This window comes from Elephantulus edwardii, unplaced genomic scaffold (assembly GCF_000299155.1).
Source record: "Elephantulus edwardii isolate Elephantulus edwardi_28Jun2011 unplaced genomic scaffold, EleEdw1.0 scaffold00135, whole genome shotgun sequence".
NCBI lineage: Eukaryota > Metazoa > Chordata > Mammalia > Macroscelidea > Macroscelididae > Elephantulus > Elephantulus edwardii.
The window spans coordinates 5,343,665-5,363,225 of NW_006399885.1; the positions used below are offsets into that span (position 1 = coordinate 5,343,665).

Consider the following 19,561-nt stretch of genomic DNA (forward strand, 5'->3'; position numbering starts at 1 on the left):
ACCGTTGCTCTTGAGTACTTTAGAGAGGTCCCTAACCGCAGACTTTCCCATCACAATACGTTTTTTGATTTCCTGGCTACTGGTGCCAAGAGTGTTGACCGTGGGGCCAAGCAAACTGAAGCTGTGAACAATCTCAATCTCTTCACCATCCATCCTAGAGACACCATACACAACAGAAATCAGATCACTGAGATCCATTCATTTTCATTGGCTGATTTTTTTCAGGAGATTACCTGGTCTTTCTTCCTAGACTTAGTTAAGAAGCTCCACTAGAACTTGTTCAATATCATGACAGCAAACACTGACCGACTGTGGTGACCTCACTTGAGAAGTATTGGCTGGGATTTGTTGTTGTTTGTTACATACTGTTAAGTTGTAACTAACTCATAGCTGACCCTCTATTAAGTGTTCAGAAATAGTATATTGCATGGGAAGAGAGTACCTACCTTTCTCCCACAGAACAGCTAGTAGACCCAAAACGTGTGCCTTTGAGTTGAAAGCACAACTCCTAATCAATAAACCACCAGAGTTCCATTGACTGGGATGAAAGGAGAGAATTTTAATGAGCCACACCACCCTCTTTATTCTATTAGTTGCCTTTGTTTTCATGACTTCATCTTATGGAAAAGTATCGCTAACTAAGATCCAATATCCTATGGAATCTACACACTTCCTATCTCTATGCCTCCCTCTACACCTTTTTAATGTCTCCATCTCCAAAATGCTCTATTTTTTTTTTAGGAGAAGGCTTACTTTGTATTTCCCACAATGTTTGAAGCTGCCTGCTGCTTTCTTGACATAGCTCTTGCTATGTGTTAGGCTATTTATTTTGTGTTTGAGTAGGCTGTTGAAAGTTTATGATGTTTGAAAGTTATGATGTAACATCTTTATGATGTTATGGATTAGTTGCAGACATAAAGGATTCCCTTTCTCCAAGGAGTCCTTTCTGGTCTGATACAGTGAGAAAGCTCATCTTTCATAAAGTCCTTTCTAGTCTCTCTACACTGCAGTGCAGCTCTGTGGAAATCTCGCCTGAGTGCTGCTTGCCTCCTCTAAAGTTTATAATTGTCCTTGTAGACCACAGTGTGGCCTGAAACAAGCTTCCCCTGGCTGCTGCTCTCTCTGTTCAGGAAAGGGGAGAGGAGGGTCAGGGCCTCATTAAAATGTTGAAAAAACCCGACTGTAAAAGCCAACTCTCCAATGGAAAAATATCAACTAAGAAGTATAGCTAGTAAGAATGTAGTAACTAAATGTGTGTGTGTATGTGTATGTGTGTGTGTGTTGATATGTGCTGTAGAATAAGCTGCAACTCATAGAAACCCTATGAAGAACAGATTTCAACCTTGTCTATCCTGTGCCATTCTCATAATTTCTGACATACTTAAGCCTTTTGCTATAGTCAGTGTGTCAATTCATCTTGTTGAGGGTCGTTGCCTCCTGAACTGACCCTCCGTCTTTCTAAGCATGACGTCCTTCTCCAAGGCCTGATCCCTCCTAGCAACAAGCTCAAAATATGTAAGATAACATTTCACCATCCTTGCTTCTAAGGAGCACGCTGGTTTCATTTTCTCCAATATAAGTTGTATATAGTTAATAATAAGTTACATATTTTACATAGAAGTATAATACATATACACACAAATATATATGCAATACTTCAAAAAGGTAGCAACAGAAAGATAAGTAACCCAATCATAATATGCACAAAGGGCTTGAACAGACACTTCACCAAGGGGGATATTTAAAAAATGGTGACCAAACACATGAAAAGATATTCAGTGTGCATTAGTCATCAGAGAGATGCAAATCAAGAGCACAGTGAGTTATCATTTCACTCTCACTGTTGTTAGATGCCACTGAGTCAGTTATGACTCAGCAAATTCTTGTACTATGAGCTCAGACAAAGGAACAACTTTGACAATGTTGCAGGCACTGTGTCAATCCATCTTGTTGATAGTCTTCCTCTTTTTTGTTGGCCTTCTACATTTTTCCAAGCATGAAGTCTTTCTCCCATGGCTGGCCCTGCCTGATAATACGCCCAAAGTTATGCAAGATAAAGTTTTATCATCCTCGCTTCTAAAGTGCACTCTGTCTCTATTTCTTCCAATTCAGATGTGTTCATTCTCCTGGTATTCCACAGTACACTCAAGATTCTTTACCAACAACATAATTCAAAACAGCAGTTCTTCTTCATTCATCTTTATTCACTGTCCAGCTTTCCAATGCATATGAGGTGATAAGCTTTAAGAATGTAAACCCTCGTATATGTAAAGTGAAACCTAGCAGGAGAAGAAGAAATGGACAAATTCAACATCATAGTTGCAGGACTTACTGTATTTCTCCTAATACTGGATAGTTCAAGCAACCAAAAATAAATTAAGAATATAGAAAAAGAACTATACAATTATTGGACCAGACATAACAGGTATCTACATGGAATTCTACAGAAAAGGGGGGGGAGTATGGATATGTATTCATTATTTTTAGTGCCAGCAGTCACAGAAATTGTCCATCTATGATGCTACATAAAAGGAAAATATCTCTAAGTTCCATAGGGAATTTAAAAAAATTAAACATACAGGTCACAGTTTGTGACCAAAATTCTGAATTCCAAAACAAATCCAAAGTAAGGAATATGTTCTCTGAACATAATTCTGTGGTTGAAAAGTTCTTTATATCCTCTAGTGACACACTGGTAAGTTAAAAGTCTATGATTCATATTTACCAGCTGCTTTAAGGGAGAAAGGACAAGGCAATCTGCTCTTGTAAAAATACTCTTCTCTCTCATTGCTGTCATGTTGGAACCTACTCATAACTGGTCCTCCAGTAGGTTTTTTGGAGGCTGAAAATTGCATAGGAGGAGATTGCCCATCTTTCTCCCATAGAACAGCTGGTGGATCCAACCTGGCAGAGAAACACTGCTTTTGGGTTATCAGCACAGCACCCCATGAGCCAGGCCAGGAGAGCTCCATCCTATGAAGATTAAAATCTGTTGTAGTTAGAAATTTGCACTGTCTCCATGTTCTTGCAATAGTGAATAATGCTGCTATGAACATTGGTGTACAGATTTCCAATTGTGTCTAATTCTAATTTCCATGGGCTGTATTTCTAGTAGTAGAATAGCTGGATCATATGGAGTTTCTAAGTTCAACTTTTTGAAGAAACTAAAACTGTCTTCCCCAGTGGTTGTATCATTTTACTATCCCACCAAAAGTGTGTGAGATTTCCCATCACTCCAACATTTATTGCTTCTTTCCTGCTAAACTTTGCCACTGCTACTGTGGTGAGATGGTATCTCATTGTGGTTTTTATTTGTATCTCTCCTATTACCAGTGATTTGCAGCATATCTTCATGTGTCTGTTGACCATTCAAATGTCTTCCTCTTTGAAAAGTTTTTCCATGTCTTGCCCATTTGGTAATTGGTTTATTACTCTGTCTTCTGGAGGTCCAAGACTACTCTGTAAACTTTTCTTATGAGACACTTGTCTGAAATATTTTGCCAAATTTTTTTCCAGTCAGTAGAGTTTCTTTTCATCCTATTGGAAAAGGTTTATATGGACATGAGGATTTAATCTTTAGAAGGTCCATTCATCGATTTTATCCTCTCTAAATTGTGCATTTCTGGCTGTATTTGGCAGTCTCTTTATACCACAGACTAGGCCTTCTAAGCTTGATCCCAGTTTATCTCTTATGAATCTTATGGTTTCAGATTTTCCTCCTAGGTCTTTGATGCACCTTGAGTTAATTTGTGTGTGTGGTGTGAGATATGGATCCTGGTTCAACTTTCTACAGGCATCAGTCCAGCTTTGCCAGCACCATTTGTTGAAGAGATTGTTATTTTCCCATTTTATAGGGTTTATTTCCTTGTCAAATATCAGTTGACCATAGACAGAGAGGTCCATTTCCAGGTTTCTTATTTTGTTCCGTTGGTCTATGTGCCTGACACTGTGCTAGTACCATGCTGTTTTGGTTACTACCACTGTGTAATAGGTTTTAATGTAGGGAGTGCTATGCCTCCCTCTTCATTTTTGTTTTTCAGAAGTGCTTTGCTGAATGGACTGAGAAATTGTGGTACATTCACACAATGGAATACTATGCAGCACGCAGGAGCAATGGTCTAATAAGAATAGTACATAACTTGGGAGATATTGGAAAGCATTACGCTGAGTTAACTAACTCAGCCTCATAAGGACAAATACTGCATAAGACTATTATTGAAAAAATAGAAAGATAACTAGTAAAACATGTATAGGAACCCAAGGGATAAAGGAGGGGAGCAGTGGGGTAAGGGTAGGTAGGGGCAACACCTCAGGTTTACACAATTTGTTGGGTGGAGAGAGGGAGGGAAGGAAATGGGAAGGATCTGCTGGGGACCTATAAAGATAATGATGGGCAAAGTCCAATGGTGATTGATTTTATAAAACATAATGCATGGAAATGATTGTATGAAACACAATGTTAATGAAGACTAGTGTGAAACACCGTGTAAAAGAATTCTGTGAGTAAATCAATTTAAAAAAACAAATCACAAACCCCAGCCCTCTGTGAGGCAATTCAACTCTATCATCCAAGGTCACTATGAGTTGAAATTCATTTATCAGCACCTAACAACAGTAAAAAGATAATGAAAAATATAGTTTGGAAATTAAAAAATTATCTAAGGAACCTATGAGTCAGAGGAAATGTTTAAATATTTGTGACTAAATGACAATAAACCTGTTAAAATGTTGAGCACAAATGAAGTGTTGTTCAGAGGAAGATATATGCCTTATTTGCAATGATTTTATTTGCAAAAGGAAAGACTAAAAAACACTGAACTAAATATTTGCTGGAAAAGGTAAAAGGCATCGAAGAAATCTAAAGAAGGAAGAAAAGAAATAGCAAAGAACATAAATCCATGAATATAAACATTTCAATGATTTAAATTGTCACCAGGGTTTGTGCCCTTTTTTTAACACATGAGCTCTGTAAAGACTTACACTGCTAATCCACACCTATCTAGAGGGCCAAACTCACCATCTGCTTTGTAGGAGAAAGTGAGCAATCTCCTCCCATGCAATTTACAGCTTCTGAAGACTCACTGAAGGGTCACCTCTGAGTTGGTTCTCTGAGTCAAGCAGAGTTGTTGAATGATTCAGAAATGGACTGGCTTGTAGGGGAAGAGCAAGTACACATCCTTTAGACATAAGTAGGTTCCTCTCTTATGATGGGGTATCTATAAGGTGGAGGGGACTTGTTTATCTCAAATCTGTTCTTCTTGTTAAATTGGCTTTCTATCAGTAATCTGTTCCTGTGTCTGCCATTCAGTGTCTGTAGATAATAACAGTTTCGTTTGCTAGAACATTGTAAAGTGCTTGTGCGCATAACCTAGTGACACTGGCGGGTAGAGGTCTCATCCCAGCATGCTTGCCGCTGGTTGTAATTTGGAGGCAGCAGGCATGTATCAACACAGAGTTCACAAACCAACCTTGCACTCCTCGAATAAGTCCTACTTGTCCACTGTGCATTGTCCACAATGCCATGTCTCATTCTTCATATTTTATCTAGATATATAATGTGATGTTGAATTGTTTCCTAATATTTTATCTATATAAAATATTATATGTGCATCTAATTGAATAAATTCTATTGGCCTCTATTTTAATTCTTATCTGTCTTTTTTATTGTGACTTAAGTCAAAGTTTACAAAAGAAATTGATTTTTCATTCAAGAACACATACATATTTAGTTCCGTAACAAAATTTCAATACCTACTATACAATCATACATTTTGTTTCGTACCTCATTTCTGTTTATCCTTCCATATCTCTCTGTATTTTCCCTTTCTTTAGAGATATTGTGCTGATTATCTTAATGAATACTGCCTTTCCCTTCAGTGTGCTGTTTTTATTAGGCTTACTCTGGTATCATAGTGCATTGAAGTTCTGAATTTTAACTGAAAGGTTTGCAGTTCAAATCCACCTTTAAGGGAAGAATGTAAGCAGTTTCCTCCCATAAAGATTTGTCACCTTGGAAATCTGATCGAAGGTCACCATGAGTCAGAATCGATGGTGGTGGGTCTGGTTTTTACTTAGGTAACATTCTAGTCTTGCTTTAAGAATCAAAATGTGCTCACGTAATTTGTAGGGGGCTTTGGTGGTTTTAGTGGCAAGGAGTTAGTTGCTCTTGCTCTGTCAACCTGAAGGCATCAGTTACTCCATGGGAAGTTGCTCAAATATTCTGTTATCTCCTAAAACCAAAATCAAGTAATTACCAGCTTTTACCCCCTCTCAATCAGGTTTCTGAGGCTGCAAAACCTGATAGGAGCAGACTGCCCATTTTTCTCCTTCGGAGCAGCTGGTGGATTCAGACCCTCAATACCAATGCACTACACCACCAGCGCTACTTCTTACCTCCTCGAACTCAGCCACACTGCCATGGAGTCAATTCCAACTCATAGCACCTCCACCGGCTTTCCAAGGCTGCCCATCTTTCTCCCTAAGTGACTAGTGGGTTAGAACAGCCTGGGACACACAACCTTTTGGTTAGCAGTGCAACGTATTACTGACTGTGCCACCTAGAGAGAATAAGTGGTTACAGTTCTCAGGTAAACCCACAAGTTATCAGGAAACCCTTGATACCTATCTTCTGCTGTATTGTAGTGCAAGGGACAATGAGGCTCAGGAATTAGGTAAATCTCTGTTGATGCTTTTGTTGCTGTTTTTGTTAGCTGCTGCTGAGTTGATTCAGATTCATTGAGACCCCACAGGTCCTTAGTGAAACTGTTCCATAGGATTTTAAGGGAGCTGTGGTGGCCTAGTGCCAACCCAAAAAGACCCATGGCTCAAAAGCACCAGCTGCTCTGCAGGAGAAAGATGGACAGTCTCCTCTCATATGATTTACTGTCTCTGAAAACTCACTGGAGGGTCAGCTATGAGTTTGCCCTGACTCAAAGGTACATAACAGCAACAGCAAAGGGTTTTAAGGCAAATCATCTTTTTGAAGTATATCACTGGGCCTGTCTTCTTGGTTACCTAGAGAAGGATTTGAACTGCCAATCTCTTGGTTGGCAGGAGATTGTTTAATCATTCCATCTGGCTGCTGGAGAGGTTTTATAAAGGACCAAGAAATGGAAGGGGACCTTTGCTTCAAAAGGGGAGAGCATCAGCCTTCCCTTTCCCCTTTAGAACCAGGTGCCGAGTCATCATTTTCAACTCATGGAGGATCCTGTGTATCAGCAGAATCATGTGCCCTATGGCTTTCCCTGGCTGATATCTGGACAATAAATCACTGTGCTTCTCTTCTGTTTCCTTAGCATCCCCATTTATACCACCTACCACTCCTTCATTTTATAAGCAGTGAGAAAATGCCATTCTTCTTATCCTTCACCCTAAGGATAAGACATAGTTGGCCCCCTCATTTAGTGTGGGGTGTTGACTAGGAAATCCATCTCTAATCTAAAATTCTTCTTGTGTATCTTTAGGATAAAGTTAAAGGTTGAATATTAAAAGCTCAAGAGTTGCTAAATGATGCAAGATAGTATTCTGATTTATCTTTAGTTACTTCTTTTTTGTATCTGAGTCATCAAATTAGAAATTAGAAAGTGAAATGATGTTTTTATTTGTGCCTTCTGGACCCACCACAATAGCCTTCATCCCTGGCAGATCATTTATGCATTTATAAATGTACTTAAAGAAATAAATAAATTTCTTTCATAAATAAAGTTGTCTGACAACTTTATTCAGCCTTTCTTCTGTTTAGCTCCCAAGTTTGCTCCTCCTCCCTTTATCCATTCTTTGGGGGGAAGGTGCGCCATGCCTTCTCCACCTGTGGCCCACCATGTATGCCCTGTGCTGTCAGCACAGTGCTAAACAAATCTGGCTGCTAAGTGAAAGATCAGTGGTTCAAACTCCCCAGCAGCTCAGCAGAAGAAAGATGGGCTGTCCCCTCCTGGAGAAATTTATAACCTCAGTAATTCAGCCATGAGTTGGAATCAAGTTAATGACAGTACACATGACTTGGATTTGGTTTCTGGGTTTAGTTGGTTTAACCACAGTGGGATTTGGACAAATTTTAGGGAAATAAAACCACCCGAGGCCAACTTCCATCCTGTCAGTGGCCTCTATCAGTTCAGTTTCTCCCAAAGAAACTTCTGCATCTTCCCTTTGCTGATGCTAGGTGCCACTCAGAGAGTTTATTCTGACTCAGAGTCACTCATGTGCAACGGAGTGGAACCATCCCCAAAGGGGTTTACAGGGTGGGAGGATGGGCAATCTCTCCTTTTACAGTTTACATCCTCAGAATCCCAGTGGGTGTGTGTGTGAAGGGGGGGTGTCACTGAGTCAAAACCAACTTGATGGCAGGGACCTTGAACTTTTAATCCTTATAGGAGCACATCACCAGTCTTTCCTTCCCAAGAGCCACCCAGTGATTTGAAATCTCCATCTTTTCAGTTGGCAACTCAGTGCTTAGCTTATGCATGTTTGTATTGTCATCTTCCTAAATGGAAAGGGGGAAATGCAAAGAAAGCCTAACGGCCAAGGTATATTCTATTTCATGAAAAGGTAGCAAATATATTGTCCTTAAATCTTTTTTCCCAAACAGGTCTGTTTCAGGGGAGGGGGAATTTAACAACAAAAATAGCTCCAAAGAGCTGGTCACCAGTGTCCTTTGCTTCTCATTTTAAGTGCAGAAGGTCTAGTGTGAGTGCTTCACCACGCCAGCTGAGACAATGCAGACACAGGATTTCTCTAATCTCCTCCTGGAAGTGATGCCTTAATGAGCTTCACTGGATGAGAAGTTTCTCTCTTCACTCAACGTTACCTGTGGATTTAGCAATGGGCAATGTTCAGAGCACTAACATTTAGAGGTGGTGTGAAGATTCAATGCGGACACTGTGTGCTGTCTAGGTTCACTCCCAGCTATTCTTGGAGAGCTTAATGAATTTTTTTTTCTTCTCTCTTCTCAGGTTAGAATCCCCCACCCGGAGTCTCAGCATGGATGCCCCCAGAGGTGTTCATATCAGAGCGCGTGCTGGGAAGATGGAGGGCCTCTCTCAAAAGGATATCAGATTGCATAGCAGCGATGGGATGGTAGGCTCCCACTATAATTCCTGAGGACACTCGTGAGTGTCATGTCCATTAAGATGTCTGGACATTCAGTTTAGGGTCACCATCTTCCTCTATAGACTCTCAAAGTCTGGTATTTTTCTCAAAGGTAAAATTAATATGCGACTTGACAACACAAATACTAACAAATGAAGTCATCAGGTTCTAAAGAGATTTCTTTTCACTTTCCTTGTTCTCTTTCATGCTAAATGGTCTTTGGCTTTCTTTGAAAACACTTTCTACTTTAACACTGATGACTTCGTTCTGCCTGGCTGTCACTACGTGGAACCTTCTTCAGTAGAAAGAGGAAAATACTCCAGTTCAGTGAGCCAGAGAGTCATGCACAATAAGAATATTGGTAAACATGCCGGGAGAAAACCAAGGGTTTGGCATAGGAGCTAGACTCCACACATTTGATATCCCATTATAGACTTAGACAAGCAACTGACCATATATCTTTTCTTTGCCCAGCTCTTGTGATTTTTATATGTATAATATGCACTCCAAATAAAGTGTTAGTCTATGAGTTTTCTTTTAAATACCTTCATCTTGATAGCAATTTCTAAGGAGTTTTGTGGTCTGTACTGTTTATCCGGCCAGTGTTTGGTGGGGTGAGAGAGAGTGTGTGTGTGTGTGTGTGTGTGTGTGTGTGTGTGTGTGTGGTCTTAGTTCAAGGAAAAGCATAACAAATCCCCAACTTCTCTGAGACACATCTCAGTTGTGACAATCCCCAGACCCTCCACAAAACAAGCAGATGCCAGGTCCTCCACCAGCCACTGTCCAGCCAAGATAGGGCAGTAGCAACGAAGCAGTATGTGGATTACCAGCTATTAAAGTGTGCTGAAGAGTAGAAAAATAACTGGGGGAGGGGGAGGGGAGAGGAACCAATTAATCATTGAGTGGTTCACTTTAAAATTGTTAATTTTCTTACATAAATTTCACTTCAATTTTGTTTTAAAAAGTCTATCAAACATTCAGTCAATCCAACACCTACTCATTATCAGGGATTCTTCTCCCTTCTTGAGTCCTTTCTCTTAAGCCATTCCTCCCACCACCCGTCTCAACCTACATAGACTAGATTACTGAATTTCTTATGACTAAAGCCAAATACCCACTCCTGTTCAGTAGATTCTAACAATGACCCTGCAAAGAGGTTTCTGAGGCTATATATCTGTACAGGAGGAGACTCTCTCATCTCTCTTCCATGAAGTGCCTCATGGACTCAAACAGTTGACCTTTTGATCAGCAGCCCAACTTACAACATGCGAAACCATCAGGATTCCTTGAACTGCACATAGAGCCCAGTATAGAAAGTCAAAGCTTAAGAAAGAAATGTGAATAAGAAATAGATGAACTGAAAGTACTGGATTGTAACTAATACAGACTCTGTTTCTTAAAAATACCATTTTACCTGCTGACCACGTACCAGACCACACAGAGTAAACCTTAGTGTGTAATGTTGCTAATACTGTCCTACCTGCTGCCCTCCGTAGCAGGGTTACAGAGACAATCCTAACACTAGGAGCAAATAAACACTGCAAATACCAACCTTTAAAAAGATTGGAATTCATGGATAGAGGTTATGTAAAATAAAATGTCCAACCTTGCTGTCAAGGACCACATATATTATTATATGACCAAAAAAATTTAAAAAATCTAGTCCCTTTTATTTCATTTTCACTCGTTTTAGGTTGCATGTCTACTGTTTCTTTCAGTATCTCCTGCTATGAGAAGGCAACAGAGTTTTAAGTAATATTTTAAAAGTCAGGGAAATAGCCAATAGCTAATAGGAAGAATACAATTACCTTTCATTGGAAGATAAACTCCAGATACATTCCAACACTCAAAATTAAATTAGCCAAAGAAATGCATTTCTATGGCTTGTACTTTATCCTAATGGGGAGGAAAAGTTTATTTGCATAAATTCATATGCAGAAAGAGATAAATGTGAGCAATCAAAGAAGAATGCTCCTGCTTTGGCCAAGTAAGACTGACAGGTGTTTTTGGCATCTATGAGATTTGAGACACAGTCCAGGCTTATTAACACACAAAGTATAAAATCAAAACGTGTCTTCTCATTAATCCATTTTTCCTTGCTGGACCAGCACAATAGGGAAAAAGAAATTGGGATCTCCTCCAATTTGAAGAGGCAATTATTACATCCTTCCCTAGATGTAAAATTAGAATTTGTCTACGAAATAATAGGATAATGATGAGTTAAAGTTCAAGTGTCTATTTGATTTCCTATTAGAAAGAAAACACAGGCATAGGCTTGACATTTGCGATCATCCTTCCTTTTCTAACACCCCATCTCGTTTTCTCCCATACAGCTTGTGCTGGATGCTGAAACCTTGTGTTTGCCCAAGTTGGCTCAGGCGACTGGAGGTCCCTCTGGCAGCTCAGAAGGGCTCTATGAAATCTGTGTTTGTCCAGATGGGAAGCTTTACCTGTCTGTGGCTGATGTGGGCACCACGTGCCAGGAAAACAGCCTCGTCTGTCTCTAAACCATCTGCATCCTTCACAGAATACCCAGCCTGACTTTTAGAGAGCTTTCATGCCCTCAACTGTGAGACTTTTGGCTTGACAAGCAGTTGTACCATGTTTACACCCTGTAAGACTGAGATTGTGTCTGGAGAGTAGTGGCACCCACTTTTAAAAGGAAATCAAATAAAAATGCACCAGCAAAAATAGTGCCACAGGATGCCATGGTTTCCAAAAGGCAAGTGGGGTTAAACAAATGGAGTGTCCAGAGAATGTGTTTGGTCCACATTCTGATAAATCTTCATCAGAACAGTGAATAAATTGTGACTTTTCTTTTTTGTACATGTTGAATTGCTGTGTGGAACTAATTTATGAGGCCATCTCTCAATATCTAACTCCCATCAAATGTCGCTGATAAGACTCCTGCACTTCAGAGCCTGCCCTCTAAAGTGTTTGCATTCAATCACTCGAGGCTGAGTTAGTTCAAACAGAAAGTAATAGAAATTCATCAGCTTTCAGGAGAAAATATTCGGGTTTTGACTGCACCTTGCAGTTTATCTAATTTACACAATCAAAAGAGTAAGTTACACAAACTCAGTCACACCTTCTTTATCATCAGTGAGCAATAAATCAACCTATATTTTTCCACAGACTTCACAGAATGTGTTTCCTTTCTTTAATCCTCACAACAACATTTTGAAATAGATAGTATTCTTCCCCCAAGGTATTGGTGAGTCTACAAAGGCTTGGATCAGACAAGTCACCAAGTATCTACTGAAATGAAGCCTAATCATCGTAATCTTTAAATTTGCATAATCCTCTTCACTTTGGAAAAACAACTGTCTTGTATCAACAATCTATGTGAAGGTTGTGTAGATATGGCCATAGTCTTGGACAAATGAAGAAACTGAAGCCTAAAAGGGGTTTGTCATCAACCAGATCAAATGGCTGTTAAGAGGTGAGGTCCTAACTGCGCTGCCTCTGTACTGGCCTCTCACAAAAGTCAAAACTATTTCAATTTAACTTTCTAGAACCAGACTTTCAGAGCTTCTGAAGTGACTATTTTGTGCTAATTGGTTGTATAAGTAGCTGCAAATTTCCAGCTGGACAAGCCTATGAAAGCAGAAGTGGCAATCTTTACATGGTTTTTTTTTTTGCTTTGGATCCAGTTATTAGAACTCAGAATCCTCAAAAAGCACAAGAGGCAGCAGACCAACAGCGTTGCCACCTTTTAATAATAAGATATATCTTTATCTATAAACTTACATTCATATTTATGTTCTGCAGTTTTAGAGCAAGAGATGGTAGAAAAGTCAACTTTTCCTTTTTAAGGCTGTTTTCATATGGTGTTTACGTAGCAGCATAGCCCAGCTGTAACAACTTCTCAGTTTCTAAATTGTGAAGATGCACAAACCCTGAAAATTTCAAATTATAAACATAGTGCCTCGTAAGTAGTGAAAGGCAAGCCCAGCTTTAATTACTCCTAACTTTCAAAAGGGGTTCGTTACTCTCAGATGATAAATTGCTAAGCAACTTTTCCATTAGCTCTTGACTTTTAAAATTAATGAATATGTCTTACTGTAACATTCTGATTGAAATAGACTGTTTCTGCTAAGGAGCTCTGGTGGCATTGTGTGTTGTGCTGACAGATCCACTAGCTGCAACAAAAGAAGAAAATAGGTAGTTCCTCCCATAAGGATAATAGCCTCAGAAACCCAATTATTGTTGTTATTAGGTGCCGTCAAGTACAACTCATAGCGACCCTATGAACAGCCAATCTGAATCCTGCCCTATTGTGTGCCATTCTCATAATTTCTGACACATTAGAGTGCATTGCTGAAGTAACCAGGTCAATCACCATATCAATCCATCTCATTAGAAGTCTTCCTCTCTTAGAACCACTTTGGGTTAATACAAATGTGGTATGGAAAATAGATATTAACATAAAATAGAAATTTTTCTTCTTTATCATTTTTCTTGCCCTCCTGATGCAGGAATCTGGTATGTCTTTTTTGAGTCAAAATGCCAAATAAATAACATGCTACATCTGTAAAAAAAAAAAAGAAGTCTTCCTCTCCCTTTCTGACCTTCCATCTTTCCAAGCATGATATCGTTTTCCAAGAAATAGCATTGCCTAGCTATATGTCCAAAATATAAAAGATGAAGCTTTGCCATCTTTGCTTCCAAGCAGCACTCTGCACTTTTCCCAAGACATATCTGTTTGTTCTTTTGGCAGTTCACGGAGTATTCAGTACTCTTCTCCAGCACCACAACTCAAAGACATCAGGTCTTCTTCAGTCATCCTTATTAATTTCATTGTTCAGCTCTCTGATGTAGGTAGGTGATTGATAAGATCATGGCCTGAATCAGGTGCACCTTACTCTTCAAAATGACATCATTGCTCTTAAGCATTTTGGAGAGGTCCCTGACAGCAGACTTACACAGGACAATAATTCTCCTGTTCTCCAGACTACTGCTACCAAAGGTATGGATTGTTGATCCAAGCAAGATGAAATCATTGACAACTTCAATCCTTTCTCCATCTGTCATGATGTTGACTATTGGTCTCATACCCATTAGATTAGATGGTCATTATGGATAGGAATGAAATCATTGGCAGTTGGTTTTATATGTTTCTTCTCATTTGTTTCATCACATTCATTCTATCATTCAATTATTTTAGCTGCGTGAAATGATGCGTTAAATCCCAGTTGATACAACATAAGGTACCACAGAATATTTACTTGGTTAACTTGGTTTAGAGAGTTAACTTGGTCCTTACAGGGCATGTAAAAATGATGGTGCTGAAATGGTAAAGTACTAAGAAGAGAAAATGGAGAATAGAATCTTTTGAATAAAAGGCTTAGTTTTTTGCAGGTTTTCTCTTTTCCTTACTGTAGGGGAACAAATTTAAAAAGCTAATATGAGCTAGAAATGCAAAATCTGTAAAGGATAAAAGTGATGAATGGGACCTTCTAAAGATTAACTCTCTGAGTGCATCAAAAACTTTTCCCAACAGAGTAAATAGAAAACCTCCTACTGACTGGGAAAATATAATTGATAATACCATTTCAGACAAGGGTCTTATCAAAAGTTTACAGAATTCTACACAGCCTTCACCAGAAAAAGACTGATAACACAATTACAAAATGGGCAAAAGACATGGAAAGAACTTTCACAGCGGAAGACATTCAGTAGCCAACAGACACATGAAATGCTCAAAGTCACTGGCAATAAGAGAGATGTAAATCAAAACCACAGTGAGATAACATCTCACTCCAGTAGCAGTTGCAAAGTTTAACAGGACAGCAAGTAATAAATGTTGGAGCAGATGTAGTGAGATAGGAACTCTTATACAATGTTGGTGGCATTGTAAAATGGTACAACCACTCTGGAAAACAGTTTGGCATTTCCTCAAAAAGCTGAACAGAGAAATTCTACATGACCCAGGTATTCCACTGCTTGGAATATACTCTGAGAATATAAAAACTGAAGCACAGAGATTTGTAAACCAATGTTCACAGCAACATTATTCATCATCCCAAGAACATGGAAACAGCCCAGATGTCTAACTACAATCATATGGATTTTAAAATTACGGTACATTTATACCATGGAATACTATGCAGCATGCAGGAGCAATGATTTTGTAAATCACAACCTAACTTGGGAGGGACTGGAGAGCATTATGCTAAGTGAACTCAGTCCCATAAGGACAAATACTGCATAAGACCATTATTGTAGAATGTGTATAAGGATCCATGGAGGGGAGGGTGAGAGCAGAGGGGTGAAGATGAGTGGGGGTGTGGTGGTGGTTAATCACGGGGTCATACAATTTGATGGGCGAAGGAGGAGTGGGCAAAGAGAGAGATCTGGTATGAAAAACAATGTATATAAGCTTTGTAAGTAAATCAGTGTAAAATTTAAAAAAATTATTTCAATAAAAACAACGAAAAATGCTATTATTAATAGTTATCCTCCAGATAAATAAGGGATTTACAATTGTTCAAATTAAAAGTTCAACACAGATTGTATTTAAAAATGCATTGTAGTCTATTTTCTTAAACACGTTATCCAACATAGCATAGTTGAAGGCTTGAGGTCAATAATTATGAATACAACTGGAGTCACTGTACAAAAAAGAATTTGTCAACACTCTCGAAATAATTCAAGAAGTAGCATATGATAAGAACAGATGGTGATAAAGGAAGATGTTTAACCTGCATTGAAAGCATTGGCAAAAAAATAAGACCCCAGGAATTGATGAGATAGCAACTGACATGCTCCAAACAACAAATGCAGCCCTGAATACGCTCACCAATCTATGTCAAGAAATTTGGAAGACAGCTATCTGGACAACTGACTAGAAGAGATATATATTTGTTCTCATTCTTATTTTTTTATTAATTTTAATGAACGTTTAGATAGATTTTCTATTTCCATTAATTCATTGTTGCATTTTTCTCCCTGCCCACCCCTCCCCACCAGTTAGCTCTTCTCTTCAAAAAGTAAAATAAAAATTCTTTCACTGGTATACAATCCACCCCTGCACCCCCACCGCCCAGTGCACTCCACCATGCAATCTTCATTCTGGACTCTTGTCATGACCATAATAACCAATCACATGCCACTTTTAAACTGTTCTCTCCCTCATCTGTTTCAATGCAGTATACATAATTTATCCAATTTTTCAGTCTCACCCCAATCCTGATGTCATTCCTGTTCTACAACAGTGGCACTATACAGCATTTGTCCTTTTGTGACTGAGGTATTTCACTCAGCATAATGTTCTCCAGGGTCACCCATTTTTAATATTGCATGAATTCCTTGTTTTTCAATGCAGCATAGTATTCCATTGTGTGAATATACCACAGCTTCTCTATCCATTTGTTTGTTGATGGGCACCTAGGTTTTTTCCAACTCTTTGCTATTGTGAACAATGCCACGATAAACATGGGTGTGCATATATCTTCCTGGGTGTCAGTTATGGTTTCTTTATGGTATATTCCCAGTAGAGGAATTGCTGGGTCAAATAGTATCTCTATTTGCAACTTCCTGAGAAAGCACCATACTGCCTTCCATAGTGGTTGCACCATTTGACACTCCCACAAAGAGTGAATAAGGGTTCCTGTTCCTCTGCAATCTCACCAGCATTTGTTGTTTGCTGTTCTGTTAAATTTTGTGATTCTTACTGGGGTGAGATGATATATCATAGTTGTTTTGATTTACATCTCTCTTAGAGCTAGGGATTTTGAACATTTCTTCATGGATTTGATTGCCATCTGAATGTCTTCTTTGGTAACAACCTTTTTAACAAATAGTGCTGGCAAAATTGGAAAACTACCAGTAGAAAACTCAAGCAAGATCCACACTTCACTCCACACACAAAAACCAACTCAAAATGGATCATGGACCTAGGACTAAAACCAAGGACTATACATTTCATTTAATAAAAGCTTGGAAGAACTCCAGAAGTCCTAGTCTACAACATAAGCAATCTTTCAAGCATCCTGAAAAATCTACAACCAGGAGAGGATAAAATAGATGAATGGGACCTTTTAAGACTCAAACCCCCATGCACACCTAAAAACTTTTCCAACAGGGTAAAAAGGGAAGCCAAAGATTGGGGAAAAAATATTTGGTAATGACATGTCAGATAAGGGACTTAAATCTAGAATTTATAAAATATTTGATCACAACAAGATAAATAACAACAAGGTAAATAACACAACTGAAAAATGGGCACAGTATATGAACAGACACTTGTTCTCATTCTTAAGTGGATCCAATAGAATGTGGAAATTGCTGAACAATGTAGTTAATATCATATGTTACAATACTGTTGAAGATCATCCAAAAATGTTTAGAACAGTACATTGACAGTGAACTGCCAGTGGTTCAAACTAGGCTTAGAAGAGGCCATGGCACCAGGGATATTATTGCTGATGTCAGTTGGATCATAGCTAGTAAGCATGTGTATTTGTGTTTTATTGACTATGCAAAGTCATTTGACTCTATAGATCAAAATAAACTATGGCTAACCTTAAGAGGAATGAGAATTTCAGAACACTTAATTATGCTTATATGACATCTATACCTAAACCAAAAATTTATTGTCTGGCCAGAGTAAGGGGATACTGTAAAGTTTAAAATTTCAAAAATGTGTGTATTAAGACTCTATCCTTTTTCCAGAGCTATTCAATTTGTATGATGAGCAAATCATTGGGGGAAGCTGGACTTTATGAAGAATGTGACATCAGTATTGGAGGAAGACTCATCAACAACCTGTTTTATGCAGATGACACAGCCTTGCTTGCTAAAAGTAAAGAGAACTTGAAGCGTTTGCTACAGAAGATCAAGGACTATAGTCTTCTACATGGATTACATCAAGAAAACAAAAATCCTTACCAGTAAGCCAATAAGCAACATCATGACAAATCGAGAAAAGATTTAAATTGTCAGTGATTTCATCTTGCTTGGATCACAGTCAACATCCTTGGTGCAGCAGTCAGAAGATTGGGAGGTCTATAGCATTGGCAAAGTCAGTTATAACAGGAGAAGAATTTATTCATTTGAGTTGTGATGTTGGAGAAAAGTGCTGCATATAACATGGACTGCCAAAAGAACAAAAGGTATGTATTGGAGAAAAGGTAAACAGTGTTCCATGGAGGCAAAGATAGCAAAGCTTCATCTCACATATTTTGGATGTCTTGTTGTTATTATGTGTCACCAAGTTGACTAGGACTTATAGTGACTCTAAAAATTACTCTGAATTTTGCCCTGAGCCAACCTCACCATCTCTGACATGGCTGACCCCATTGCCACAGTCAGTGTCAATCCATTTTATCAAGGATCTACTTCTTCTGTGATGATCCTCTTTTCTTCTAAGCATGCTGTCCTTCTCCAAGGATTGGTCCATCCTGGCAACATGCTCAAAGTATGAAAGATGGAGCTCCAAAATCTTTGCCTCCAAGGAACAACCTAGTTTCACCCTCTCCAGGACAGTCAAGTTTATTCTTGTGGTAGTCCATAGTATGTTCAACATTTTTCTCCAGCACCACAACTCAAAGGCATTGTTTCTTCTTCTGTCATACTTATTCATTTCCAGCTCAGATGCATAGCAAGAAATTGAGAAGTCCATGGTATGAATCAGGTGCACCTTGATCTCTAGATTGACACTGTTACTCTTTAGTACTCTGAGAGGTCACTGACAGAAGATTTCCCCCAAGAAAATTCATCTTTTGATTTCCCAAGTGTTGGTGCCAAAAGTTGATTGTGGATCCAAGTGAGATGAAATCTTTAACAACCTCAATCTTTCCTCAGTCTACTATGATGCTGCCTTTTGGCCTGCTAGTGAGGATCTTTGTTTTCTTGATGTTCATAACACAAATCACATTGAAGGCTGCAGTCCTAGACCTGAAGCAACTGCTTCAAGTCCTCCTCATTTCCGAGGAGTAAGGTTGTGTCATCTGCATGGCGCAGGTTGTTGAGTCTTCCTCCAAACCTGATGCCACATTCTTCTTCAAAAAGTTCCACCTCCTGGATGATCACTTCAGTATGTAGACTGAAAAGGCATGGAGAAAGGATACATCCTTGATGCACTGCTTTCTTAATTTTGAACCATGCAGTGTTTTGTTTTTTGTGTGGGTTTGGTTTGATTTTTTTTTTTCTCAGTTGAGCTAGGCATAGGTTTGACAAGAGTCTAATCAAATGTTCTTGGATTCCTATTCTTCTCAAGGTTAGTCACAATGTGTTATGATCCACACAGTCAAATGCCTTTGCACAGTCAACAGAACACAAATATGCATCCCTCTATTTGTAGAGCAAATTGTTAGGAAAGGTTATTCCTTGAAAAGTGACATCATGCTTGGAAAGGTGGAGGGTATGCGAAGGAGAAAAATACCCCAATGAAATGGATTGATACAGTGTCTGTGATAAAGGACTCAAATAGGTCAAGAATAATAAGGATAGTACAGGATATGACAGAAATCAG

General features: G+C 38.8%; 1 protein-coding gene across 1 annotated transcript in view; it reads left to right on the forward strand.

The window, feature by feature from the left end:
• Positions 1 to 11,591, forward strand: part of SGCG (sarcoglycan, gamma (35kDa dystrophin-associated glycoprotein)) — a 78,463-nt gene extending 66,872 nt beyond the window's left edge. Inside the window, exons 6-7 of the mRNA XM_006894109.1 lie at positions 8,949 to 9,072; positions 11,418 to 11,591. Of these exons, the coding sequence (XP_006894171.1) occupies positions 8,949 to 9,072; positions 11,418 to 11,591 (298 nt within the window). The remainder of the gene's footprint in view (positions 1 to 8,948; positions 9,073 to 11,417) is intronic.
• The last annotated feature ends 7,970 nt before the right edge of the window (positions 11,592 to 19,561 follow it).